The 12,572-nt window shown below is 37.8% G+C and overlaps 1 protein-coding gene across 1 annotated transcript; it reads left to right on the top strand.

Annotated features, from left to right (window-relative positions):
• Nucleotides 1-297: 297 nt before the first annotated feature.
• On the top strand, nt 298-7,924 carry mettl4 (methyltransferase 4, N6-adenosine). The gene is made up of 8 exons (XM_055037176.1): nt 298-676; nt 826-891; nt 1,148-1,505; nt 1,686-1,755; nt 1,962-2,136; nt 2,216-2,319; nt 3,148-3,239; nt 6,206-7,924. Exons 1-8 carry the CDS (start codon nt 452-454, stop codon nt 6,397-6,399), a joined length of 1,284 nt encoding a protein of 427 aa, XP_054893151.1. The 5' UTR covers nt 298-451; the 3' UTR covers nt 6,400-7,924.
• The last annotated feature ends 4,648 nt before the right edge of the window (nt 7,925-12,572 follow it).

The raw sequence follows: 12,572 nt of genomic DNA, 5'->3' as shown, positions 1-12,572 counted from the left end.
GATTTTCTGAATCTTTTGATGATACTCTATGAACTGTAGAAATACTATTACTTGCCACTGCACATTGTGAAACCGTTTGAACATTGAATATCTCATCTTTGTTATGTATCCAGTTGAAAGGTATTTGCAAATCATCATAATCTGTTTTTATTTATGTTTTACACAACCTCAATTTTATTGGAATTGGGGTTGGAGTTACCTTTCTTCGTTCATTCAAAAGAGCCGGCACATTGAGTCGACTCGGTTACCACCAGCACATATGTCGTCAACACGCTTCACTTCCTGTTAGGGGCGGATCACGGTCTCAGGCTTTCCTTTCAGTATCGTTTACAGGGAAATCTAATTTTCTACACACAGCCGTGATATTGACAAGGCGTGTCTCCGCAAGACTAAACAGGCAAATAACCAGTTCTTTAACGACCATCCCCGGGGTGAGCCCTCCACCTCCGTGATGTCGGTTGTGCTTCAGAGCAGCTCAGGCTGGGTTTTGGACTCCCAGGCGCTCATTGACCGAGGGTACACGAGCTGCACCTCATGGACTGGGCATCACAAGTCACACGTCAAGTGCAATTTTAAAAGACAATGCTTTCACATATCAAAGAGTCATTACAACATGAGTGGGGGAGGTGATGGAGGACTCACTGTTATGACCCAGAAAACAGAGAAATCCGCAAAGGTAGACTGCTGAAGCTGTAGGCTGTTCCTCTTTGAATGTAAACAAAATGTGTTGAGGCTTGTTCTTTGGTTGATGCCATTTAATATGCACGTTTTAAAAATGATAAGTAGTCCTGTTATCGGTATTTAATAAAGTGTTTTGGATTTCAGAAGCGGAAACGAAAACACGGTGAGCTCAACCAAGGAGAAATCGATGCAAAGGCTTTTCATGAAAAGGTGAATAGATTTTGTCCAGTGCTTTGCAAAACCTGTCGAAGCTTCTTCTCAACTTGTTGATGCATTCCTTATGCATTTGCATATCATTTATCCTCTACATACAGTTAAAATATTATGCACTAATGCACTAATGACATTAGTTATTAAGTTTCTTCAGGGATAATTGTAACAACAATGTTGTAGCAGCTAATAGAATTATGTCAAAAATTATGTCTGCAATTCAGAAAACATAATGTCTATATATGTGTGGAAACAGATCAGGAGCGTTATTCTGGAGGGAACCAAGTCCTTAGTGGACTCTGCCCAGTCACTTGGATACCTGAGTGGAGAGACAAAAACATCCCAAGATCATCTTCCCTCCCAGGACTGCAGACTGGCAGCACTCTGCGAGTTAGCTAAAGAGCTCCCTCTGGTGGCCGATGAAGAGCAGGAGTGGACACAGTCTCTTCTGACAGATGAAGGCGTTGCTTTACATGTCGACCTGTTCTCCCAGGTGATCGAGAACAGCCAGGCCTGGGCATCAGTGGTTCCTCTGATGGGGGAGGAGTATATAATACCTCCTAACGCTGCATTCCTCCTCTCGGATTTCACAAGAATACAACCACTGGTGCAATGTGAGTGTAATGAAAATGAAAAAAGACAGTGAAATCTAGAAAATTATCAATTTTATTAAAGCCATCTGGAATACCTGTTAGTCATTTAAATGTTTTTAGGAAAAAAAAAACATTTTTTCATCGTAATGTTTAATAAAAATTCTCCCAGGAACAGTATTACATTTCTTCTCTCCTAAATAGGTGGGAGGAGATTTGATGTCATCGTCATTGATCCACCGTGGGAAAACAAGTCTGTGAAAAGAAGTCGCAGGTTATTTGGCTTTCACATATTTTATCAAGCCATTGTGGTGGACAGTTAGAAATGCTTAGAGCCCTGACCCGATACCATTTATAAATTTTATAGTCCAACAAAAAATTTTATCTTTATGACACTTAAATCCAATTTGCTTAATAATTTAGAGCACAATGTATATAGCATGTTGACTGAGTTTGACCTCATACATTTTTTCCATGAAGATACAGCTCTTTGCCTTCATCCCAGCTGAAACGGCTTCCCATCCCCCTCTTGGGATCTCCAGGCTGCTTGGTGGTCACCTGGGTTACGAACAGGCCCAGCCACCTCCGATGTGTCCGTGACGAGTTGTACCCACACTGGGGCGTAGAAGTTGTTGCTGAATGGTTCTGGGTCAAGGTAGTGGACATTTAGAGCTAAATGATTTATGGTAAGTTTCACAGATGGAGTTTATCCTAACTAACTTTTCGTCCTCCAGGTCACCACATCGGGGGAGTTTGTGTTTCCTCTAGATTCACCACACAAGAAGCCATATGAAGTGTTGGTGCTGGGTCGGTATCGTCCTGCCAATGATCACACGAGGTGCGACTGATTTTCATACAGTACCCTACTTTTTGGGTACAAATCTAAATCTGAAAAGTGTGTCCAACATTTATATTTCACCCTCTTGGGTTTTAGAACCACTTTTCATTGTAATTCAAGTGTGCATGTGTTTCTAGGTGCATCTCCACCAGCTTTGCGAAACATTAAAGCTCATTCAGACTGAATAAAAGACATTTGAGAACATCAATTTTCAAGTCTTGCCACAAATTCTCAATTAGATTTACATCTGGACTTTGACCAGATGATTTTTACATGTGAAAATGCTTTCATTTCAACCAGTTCATCATAGGTATGGCTGTGTGTTTAAAATTGTTGTCCTGCTCAAAGATATGGTGGAAAAATAAAATTATCCAAGCATTAAGGTGAAAAACAGGTTGATAGAGAAACTTATACAAGATGAGAATAAAGCCAGAGTGTAAGAGACACACAAAGTCAATACAAGTCCTCAGATATCCAAGGACAAGAGAAGTTCAAAATATTTGCAAGACAGAAAGGCAAGTCACCATGAGAACTGACGTTTCTTTATCTTTTGTCTTGCTGCTGCAGAAACCAGCTTTAGCAGTTGACCTTTGACATGGCAAGCAGAAAATATTATTCCACAGATAAACATGACACCTGTTAATGTAACACATGTTTATGGTGTTATGTTTGTAGCATATCACAAGACACTATGAGGATTGTGCATTCAGAGATTCAATAGGGTACAAATGCTGGTCTTTTGCAAGTCATCTTTTGTGTTTTCAAATGAAAAGTTTTAGATGAGGTAATTCCAGGTGATACTTACAGTACTTATGTTTTTTGTTTCAGCCCTTTACAAACCGCAAACGTTCCAGTTGAAGATAAACGTTTGATTGTGAGCGTTCCCTCGGCCTTGCACTCCCAGAAGCCATCACTGTCAGGTAAGTTCTTAAAGTGTGGTGTTTTTTCTGCACCACTAGAGGGCAAAGCTGCAGCATTGATAACATCTAAATGCAGGACGACTTCCCTTCACACCACTTGCTCTAGTGCCGTTTGTGTTTTATTAATAAGGACAGTACCTACATGAGAAAGTATGGACCAGGGAAGCACCTCTTTATGGAAACAAAACTCACTAAATAGAACCATATATAGACTGAACATGAGTCAAAACATGAGCTTCTTTTTGAATGTTATTGTTGTAGACAAGAGAAGACAATATACTAGCTGTATATACTTTTTACATTTACATATAATGGAAGCCGTGACAGATCTGACTTGTCAAAAAGTAAACTTTTAGATCACACACGTTAGATTTGTCTCAATTGTTCCACCTCCAGTATGCATCTTGCTACTGAGTGTAAGAGCTTGGCAAAGCATATGCAGGAACTATGAATAAGGAAGGCTTGACGTCAGCTCATTCCCTCTCAAGGGAATGCGATTTATGGTGCAGTATGGAGGGTGAAACATGGCTGCTGTTTGCAGGTGCCCTTTCAGCAGCACAGAAAAGCTCCCCTCCCATAGAGCTAGAGGGAGATTATTAAAATACATTGATTTAAATCATAATGATGCCTCCATGGAGCTGGGACACCATAGAGATTCAACAGATTAGGAAAAAGATTGCGCTCGGTTTCCATGTGTGAGTCTTTGTTTGTGTCAGTGGGTCTCAGCAGGTTTCATTCACAACTGGTTTGTTTGTTCCAGTTGATCCGCTGTTGCTGACCTGGAAGCTTTTAGTTAGGCAATGAAGAAAAAAATGCACCTTAATTAAGCTTCACTGGTTGATATCGAGTGATTAAGCAGAACTGGAAACTGAAAGCAGTTTTTTTTTTTTGATTTTTTCCTTTATTTTAGGCATTTTGTTGTGAGAAGGCTCTGCTGGTTGTCCAAAAAATGATTCCTATAAGTTAAAGAGTTCAATTCAGATATAAGAAAAAAAAGCACAATTTTGATCTTTAAAATCTTTCTGATTTGCTAATTTTTTCTGGTAAATATATAAAAATCATGGAAATATATTAATGTTTATTGTAGCTCCACAATATCAGACACAAAAAAATTATAATAGCCAAACCTTTAATTTGCACTTATTCATCTATATTAAGAAATAATTGATTTCAACAAAATCCCATCTGGCACAGTCATTAATGACAGGCAAAATAAACTTGTCTTGTAATTCCAGCTGTTTTTTTTTTTTATCTTTAATGATTATTTTATATGATGTTCCTCCAATCAATAAGTATATTCAAATTAAAGGATGGATTTTTAAAAAAGGTCTTCCAGTATAAGGTTATGCTACTGTAACAAAAGATGAATTCACGTCTCATTTATTTGAGTTATTTAGCAGTGACCCACTTGTGTCACCCTCCCAGATGATGGTCAATATCATTTGTAGTTGCTGTGGAGTAAGAATCTGTCCACCCATGCATGGTTTTCAGGAGTGGAAACTTTTAAGAATATAATTTTAAGGTCAGTTCGTCTAAACCAAAACTAATGTATAAATGTTGCATTTTACTAGACCTAAAACAATATAAATACCATTTAAATTCTTCAAAGCTCTTGAGGAGTCAGGCTACAGAGCTGTTTTAGCGGCACAAAGAAACATAATTCAATTTCGCTGGTTTTAATGATAAACTCAATGGAAAATATGCATCAACAAGAAATGAAGGCAAGAGACAAAACAATGAGAATGGAGAAAATGGCAACATGATGTTTGTCAACTGATCAAAGCTATAAATCACATCCCAGAAAATACAGTGAAGTTGATGTGTCAAAAGAAGAAAAAGTAGTCCCCTGGTCATATAAATCTTTCTTCAGTTGGTTGGAGAAAGATTTATGCTCCATGAAGATGGCTTCACAAAATGCAGAATTTTTGTAAATCCAAAGCAGATTTTCAACTAGATTTACAGGAGGACATACAGAAGGAGGGCCCAAAGGAGCAATGTTGTTCTGGATGAGCGCACTGAAATGTTAATTCTTATATTTTATTCAGAGATATTTAGATTTTAATCATGTTCCACAACTTTAAAAATAAGTACATTTTACTTACTTAATCTTGAAGAGACATAGAAAAAATCTCCACAAACTGGATTAACAAAGACTCTGTAACTTGTTCAGAAGGAAAAGACCTCTTTCTTTTTTTCTTTTCGCTTGTGTTTTCATCCAGATGTGCCGTCCCATTTCAAGATTTATCATCGTGAAAAATTTTCTCTCTTTTCAACTTGAGAGCTGAGTCATGAGTTAAGGACGAGTTAGTCACTGAGCTGCATGTCTGGCCTTTCCACACCAGGACTTTGTCTCCCTGATGGACACAGAGAGGGGACAAGAAGTAAGGCTATTCAGCACACATAGGTTAGATGGGTTTTGGGAGCAGACTTTTGAGCTCATTAACTCCCTGAATGTCGACTGAGACAGTGTCAGAGTAGCAGAGAGCAGGGGAAATGGAACGTATCTGTCAGGTGTTCCTCTCCTGGAATGCGAGTTCCATACTTATAAAGCCAAGGTCACTGGCAGACTCCTCACAGGGAGGAAAAACTGTTCAGTGGTATGAAGGAGTTCTGCAGCTGCCTCTTCTGTCTTCAGCCTATTACAAAGTAACAAGTGAAGAGCTTTTATACAAAAGATTCATGCAGGGAAGCAATGGGAAACCCAGATTTGATTATTCTGTGCAGCATTCCTAGTGTGTTTTGCATAAAAATCCTATTTTAAGGATGCTTTTCTTTTAATACACTACTATTATTCTCAGCACAACTGTACTCTACACTAGACAGTAGAAGGTGTTCCTGGAGCTAACACAAGGCAGTGTATCATCCTACGTTATTGAAATGCAAGGAAGATGAGCTGTTGTGTGTTTGGCCACACATTGTGTGTAACAATCATGGCATCATTGTGTCTTTGTCTTAATTTTTCACAGAGGTGCTGAAGTTGTATGTCGGAGCTGAAGCCAAGTGTTTGGAGCTGTTTGCGCGGAGTCTTCAGCCCGGGTGGACCAGCTGGGGAAACGAGGTGCTGAAATTTCAGCACATCAGCTACTTCAACCTCGAACCTGCAGATACGGCTAAAGCCGAGGCCACAGAAGACACTGCAGACAGCCCTGCAGAAACATGACTGCAGATATCCTGAGAAAAGTGACTGTCTTACTGCATCCAGCCTTCTTAGCAATTGAGCAAATGACCGAAGTTCAACACCTGCCGGCTGTTTTTTTCTTTTAACTTTGTTTTTGATAAAGATTCTGCTGCTCCTGCATCGCTTTTTGATCTATAATCTGCATGCATGTGGGATCTTTGATTTATCTTTTTTGGTCTGGATGAATCTTAAGGTAGTGATGATGTTGTTTGAGAGATGAAAGAGCATTTCTCTGTAGCTGTTTTGAACCCAACTACTTCCCACACAGCAATCAGACTCCCAACTCTCCAGGTTTTTAGCCTTTTGAGTACTCCTTGGCACAGCATGTGTCTTAGGGAAGATCAAAGCCTTGCTATTTTTACTCTTTCTATGCTGTTTTAAGCTGAATTTCTAAATGCGGTTGAGAAAAACGTTTCTGAAACAGAGGCTTGAGCTGTAAGAGACAGTCTGCTTCTAAAGCATCATCCACAATTCGTCCACCATTCACTTGTACCGTCAGTGTCAGCTAAAAACAAAATGCTTTCCCATGTTTAACTGGTCCTTTGCTCACTGGTTGGGGTCTTTCCAATAAATGTAGTGGAAGAGCATGGCCGCCTCTGAGGAAGATGAGGATGAGTTATTGCCTCTGCAGCACACCACACATCAAAACTAATGAAGCTAGAATGTGACTCCAGCAAAATCACCTACATGTTACTGTCATCACGCTGTCCATCTTCAACACATAGACTCATAAACAGACCCATATTGTGCATATGCAAGACAACAAGCAAGATCATACTTAGTTCTGAACCAATTTCTCACTCTCTCATACCAGCTTAATCTTTTTTCACTTTTGTTCTGGAGTTAATATGGACATTTTTCACCATATCCACCATGAACCTTTTACATTACTGCTGTGCAGCCAAACTATGTTGTAATCTTTTGAGTTGGCTTTGCTCTGTGGTTAGCATAAGTGACAAGCATCACAAAAATGTAACAATAATGCCACTGAAGTAGTTTCTACATTTATACTTGCAAAAGATCTCAATTAAAATGAGCAGAACCTGCAAATGACTGTAGACGGTGTCTCATGTTTTAAACAATCATATCAGTCTGCAGCTCAGATGAAACTATTGACAACCTGTTTAAAATGTGAAATTTTTGCACTAATATTCATATTTATTTCACTTGACTTCACTGACCTCCGTCAAAAGTCTGAATAAAATGTGTTTTGAGAAGTTGTGGAGAAGAGGTGCTTGAAAATCTCAGTCAGGTCTCCAAGGATTTTTTTTGTGATTGTTTCCCTTCAAAGCAAAATGCAATGAAAAAAGGAGCTTTGATTTTTTTAAAATTAATATTCTCATCCTATTCACAATTTATTATTACATTCATTCAAAGTCACCTCCGTGACTCATGTTGGTATTACTTGCTTTTCAATACAATTTTTTTGTTTACCTGCTTCATTATCTGTCAGACTCTCAAGCTCTGTCAGTACTTCCTCTACAAAAGGTTTTTGTTCTTTGGCTATTTTTGTCTCCTGTTTATAAAAATAATCTTCATGATGCCATAACTTCAGAATAATTCTTATTTTTTTTTTTTTTTTTGCTCTTGCACGATGGCCAGCTTCTGAGATGACGTCATTGGTTTCTAAAAGATCACAATGCACCAAAGAATGAGGTCATCATCTCTCTCTCAGGCGCCAGTGAAAGCAGGGGTTCCTGTCAAACTAAAGATGAAGCACCAGCACAAAGACCTCACCACCCAGCTTCCCTGCTCCCCTGATGGAGCCGCAAAAAATCAGCAACCCAGTGTCTTTTACCAGATCCACAGTAGTCCTTTTTCTTTCATTGTGTTCTGGCTTCCCTTTCGCCAGCTAGTTTTGCTGTGAATATTGAGGCTAATACACAGATAATGTCTGTGTATCAGTCTTTGACACCAACCTCAGAGGGTATTTGTGCTAAAACTTCAGAAAATACAAACATTTTTGTTTTCTAAAAAACAGTTGAAACCAGACGTTTGCAATACTTTGAGTAAATAAAAAATTTTTTCATTATTTTCTTACTGTCTAAAGTGAAATTATCAGGTCTGTTATGATTACCAAGAAAAATGTCCTAAATGGCAGAATATTTGGAAATACACTTTGCACACTTTTTATTGTCCTTAAGTCAAAATGGAAAGAACTCTAGGTATGTTTCTGAAGGGTGAATAACATTATAATATTATGTAAAGCACAAAAAAGCCAATTTTACATAACACTGCTCCGTTAATATTTCAACATAAAGTTCTTCCTGTGGAAAGCCATCAATTTTGTGAAGTGAGCATGTTCCTCTGACAGAAAAATACCTCCACAGCCTGATGCTGCCAACACCGTACTTCAACACGATCAGCCAAGTTGATGTTTGGAAAAACTATGAAGCCCTGATCTATTATAGTGCCCTGAAGTATTAGAAAAATAATAGGAGATTGGAAAAACAACAACAATATACGAGTATTCTGATTTTAGAATGGATACAATACTTTGCCCCAGGAGAATATTCCCCATCGTCAGAGGCAGTTCTTTTCAAACTTTCCAAAAGATATTACGTTTAAAGGGCTCCAGGAAAATAATGCTCTAAATAGTATGGCGCTTTGTCAATAACTTTGCTCACAGGATGAAAAACAAATCCTGTGGTTCAGAAACAGCCGCAGAGCAGACCAGCCGTCGTCAGGGCCAAAATCTCCCACAGGAGGCTGCAGTGGGGGGTTTGTCGAAATAATTATTTCCTAAGAGGGGCTTCTTCTTCCCGTCTGCTACCGTCCCAAATTCCCATCCTACATGCTTGCGTTTACTAGAAATACTTTTATTTCTCTGGCTAAAATAGCCATGAAAGCGCAGCACACTTAGTAGTTTCATCAGTCCTCTTCAGAGGGAATGTGTAATCTGCAGCAGAGCGTGCAAACCTGAAGACAATTCCCACGGTATAAATTTATTATCACTAACTCTTGATGTTTAAGGCAGCAGCTTTAGTATGTTGTTACATTTCAAAAGAAGAGTTTTATCATTAAAACTCAACACAGGTTTCTATAGAAGACCTGTCTCATTTTTCATCTAATTCTACTTTTACTATAAAAGGAGCAGTGATATTTTAGGGTATCTATTTTCTCTTTTATTTTAAAAATACTCACTGTTTCAAACTAGTGGCTTTTAGTTAATTATCAATATTATTGATTAATAATATTTTCTTTGCCCTAAAAGGATGAGTTTTTTCAGGAATTTGGATAACATGACACAAATTTTCTCATACGTTTCACAGTCAAACAAGTCATTCATGATTAAAAACTCTTGAGAAGACGAATGAGATAAAAATCCTCCTCAAAGATGTAAAAGATTGCTTTATAAGCAACAGCTGCTTCTGCCAATGATGGCAAAAGTGGTTCTTAGATTTAGGGGGAAATCATTTTTTCAAATAAAGCTAGGTTAATTTGCTTTATTCTCATTATTATTTACAATCACCATCTACTTTTCACAGCACTGTATTTACCTGTGGGAATGCATATCCATGTTTGTTATGGGCTTTCTTGTGCTATCAAAGAAATGTAGCTGTAACAGTAAACATATTCCAGGAAAATAATTGCTTTACCATGGGGGAGGAATAGCTGGTGATGCAAGATTTGTTTTCAGTGCTGTCCTTTTTTGTCCCCAAGTTGACATCATCATCAAGTCAAAAGTTTACCAGCTTTGGTGCAGTATTCTTCTCCTATCTGAAATTAACCTGAATTACTCTTTTATTTTATTTTTTGATGCAGTGATATATGTATTTGTCATGGCTTTCTATTTAAGGAGATGTTTTATGAATGAATTAAAAAGTGTTTTCTGTATCAAAAACATGAACCTGGTCAAAACATTTGTAGCTGTTGGAGAAATACAGTAGGTGCTTCTCACATTGGCACATGTTTGAGATAAAGAGTTGAGTTGTCACTCAAAATGCACTTCTATACCAAGTGCGAAGACTCTTAGAATAATCAAGAAGTGAGCCTAATATTAATGCAGGTATCAAATTCCAACTTGTTTCACTTTTCTTTCCAGAATGAGTTTTAAGTTTTGTCCTGTAATAAAGAAATCCTGAGATTAGCTACTGTGCCTTTGTCAAAGGTTTGCCATTATGTAAGAATGAAATCTAATGTGAAAAATATACTGTAGGTGTTACGTTTAGACTCCTCATTAAAGTTTGACTCAAACACCAGATCTATTTCTTGTTCTTATTTTGTTTTTTATTTAAAAGATGAAGTATGAGGCATGGACTCCCGAGGAGCTCTAGAGAATTCATGATTTTGTGTCATCAAGTTTGGACTAATGCTCTTTTTACTGGTCTGGATCATCAGTTTTCCCACCTGCAACTTCATTTTGCTGACTCTTTGGATGATTTTAAAAACAATTTGAAAACTATTTTAATTTCCCAAGATCTTATGTCATGGTTTTATTAATTTTGTGCAATGCTTTATGATTTTGTGACTCTAAAATGTGCCTTATAAATAAACTTAACTTCTTTTTCATGTATGCATGACATTCTTCATCTCTGTATCTTCAGCTAATATCTTTGACAGCCAGCTCACAGCTGCCATTTTATACTGAAAGGGCAATATACCTGAAAGTGTTCTTGAAGACTGATTACAATCTTTTGCCTTTATTTCCTGAAAAAGGTTAATTTCTATCATTTTCAGAGACTTCCAAATAGCCTGCTAGACCTCATTAGCATTCAGAGCCAGAGGAGATCCGAAGCAGATGGACAGATGGATAGCTCCATCCTTATTCATTCAGAAGGTACCCCCATGTCTCTCGTGTAAAGACCTGTCTGTCGGAGAGCAGTGTGTCGGTGCGTTAACAAAAAAGGTGTCACGGAGGGGAAAAAAAGAACTATTTGCGCGTCTGAACATGAGCGGGTAGTCCAAAAGTCGCTGAAGGAGATAAATTTCGGGTTATTAGCAGTTTAGGTGTCAGAATAGCTGACAGGTGGATGGCAGCAGGCAGGAAATCACTGTGTGCCAGATTTACAAATCCTCGGGCTTTGTTGGAAAGAACAGTTCATGAAAGCTCTTATTGTTTGCCTTTCAGTTTAGCCTGCTTGGTGTATTGCTTCCTTTTATTTCAGCGAAGTTGTGAAAAAGCATGTAGCAAAACAAGATTCTCATCTGAAGCTGTAAATTCTTTTTTAAAATAATATTTTTTAGCATAAAATTAGATTAGTATGAAGGTTCTGATGCTTTGATCTTTAGATGGAGTTTCTGCAATGAGTCGCTGCAGGTTATTCCAGTATTCAAGGTGTAAACAAACTAATAGATATTTTTAAATATGTAGAAGAAAAATGAATCTCTGCTAGGAGAAGACATGCCAACTAATTGGCCAGGAACCCCTGCTGAAGGTGTTTTTAATGCTCAAGACGCTGGTAAAATTACTAGACATAAATGAAGATTTATGCATGGTTTAAAGTGTTGTACAATGTATTCATATCCTTTGAACTTTTCCACATTGTGTCATGTTACAGCCAAAATAGCACAGTAAGTTGATTAATATCTCACCATAATTCCCTCTTCCCTTCAGCTGCTGTGTTGACATGAAAATGTCCTCGTCCATTATGCAACATACCACTTTGCAAAATCAACAAACAAAACAAAACAAAATAAAACAGTGGCTTCCAGATTTACCACTTTCAGATGATCTATCTTTGGCATGAAAGTGGCATTCATAGCAGAAAACTGAAATCACTTCATGACCTTTTGGCTCCATGTTATGCTGGATCCTCAAAAAAGAGACTTTCATCTTCCCATGTAACAAAGACAAGATTCATTGTTCACTCTTCTGTTATAGATCAGGGTGTACAGTGCACGTCCTGGTGTGATATTTCACCCTTTCTATTGCTTAATCAATCACTATCAACAGAATATGGCAACAACAAAACATTCTTCTCCACATCTTTATTTCTCACCATTTAAGTCTTATCCTGGGTTCTTGTTCTATCACTTATTTGATATCATTTAACAATTAACAACTATCTGAGCCCAGATCAGCACCAAAACATTCAAGAAACAATGCAAATTTTGATATTTAGGACTGCTGGGGTTCTAAACAAGGAACAATTTAGAAATATTTCAACAATGAAAAATGTACCTATGCAAAAACAGGAATTTATAGAAAGGAA

The sequence above is a fragment of the Poeciliopsis prolifica genome, unplaced genomic scaffold (assembly GCF_027474105.1).
Source record: "Poeciliopsis prolifica strain line A6 unplaced genomic scaffold, Auburn_PproV2 SCAFFOLD012, whole genome shotgun sequence".
Lineage (NCBI taxonomy): Eukaryota > Metazoa > Chordata > Actinopteri > Cyprinodontiformes > Poeciliidae > Poeciliopsis > Poeciliopsis prolifica.
Note: the sequence above shows the minus strand (reverse complement) of the source record. Positions and strands in the feature narration are given on the sequence as shown.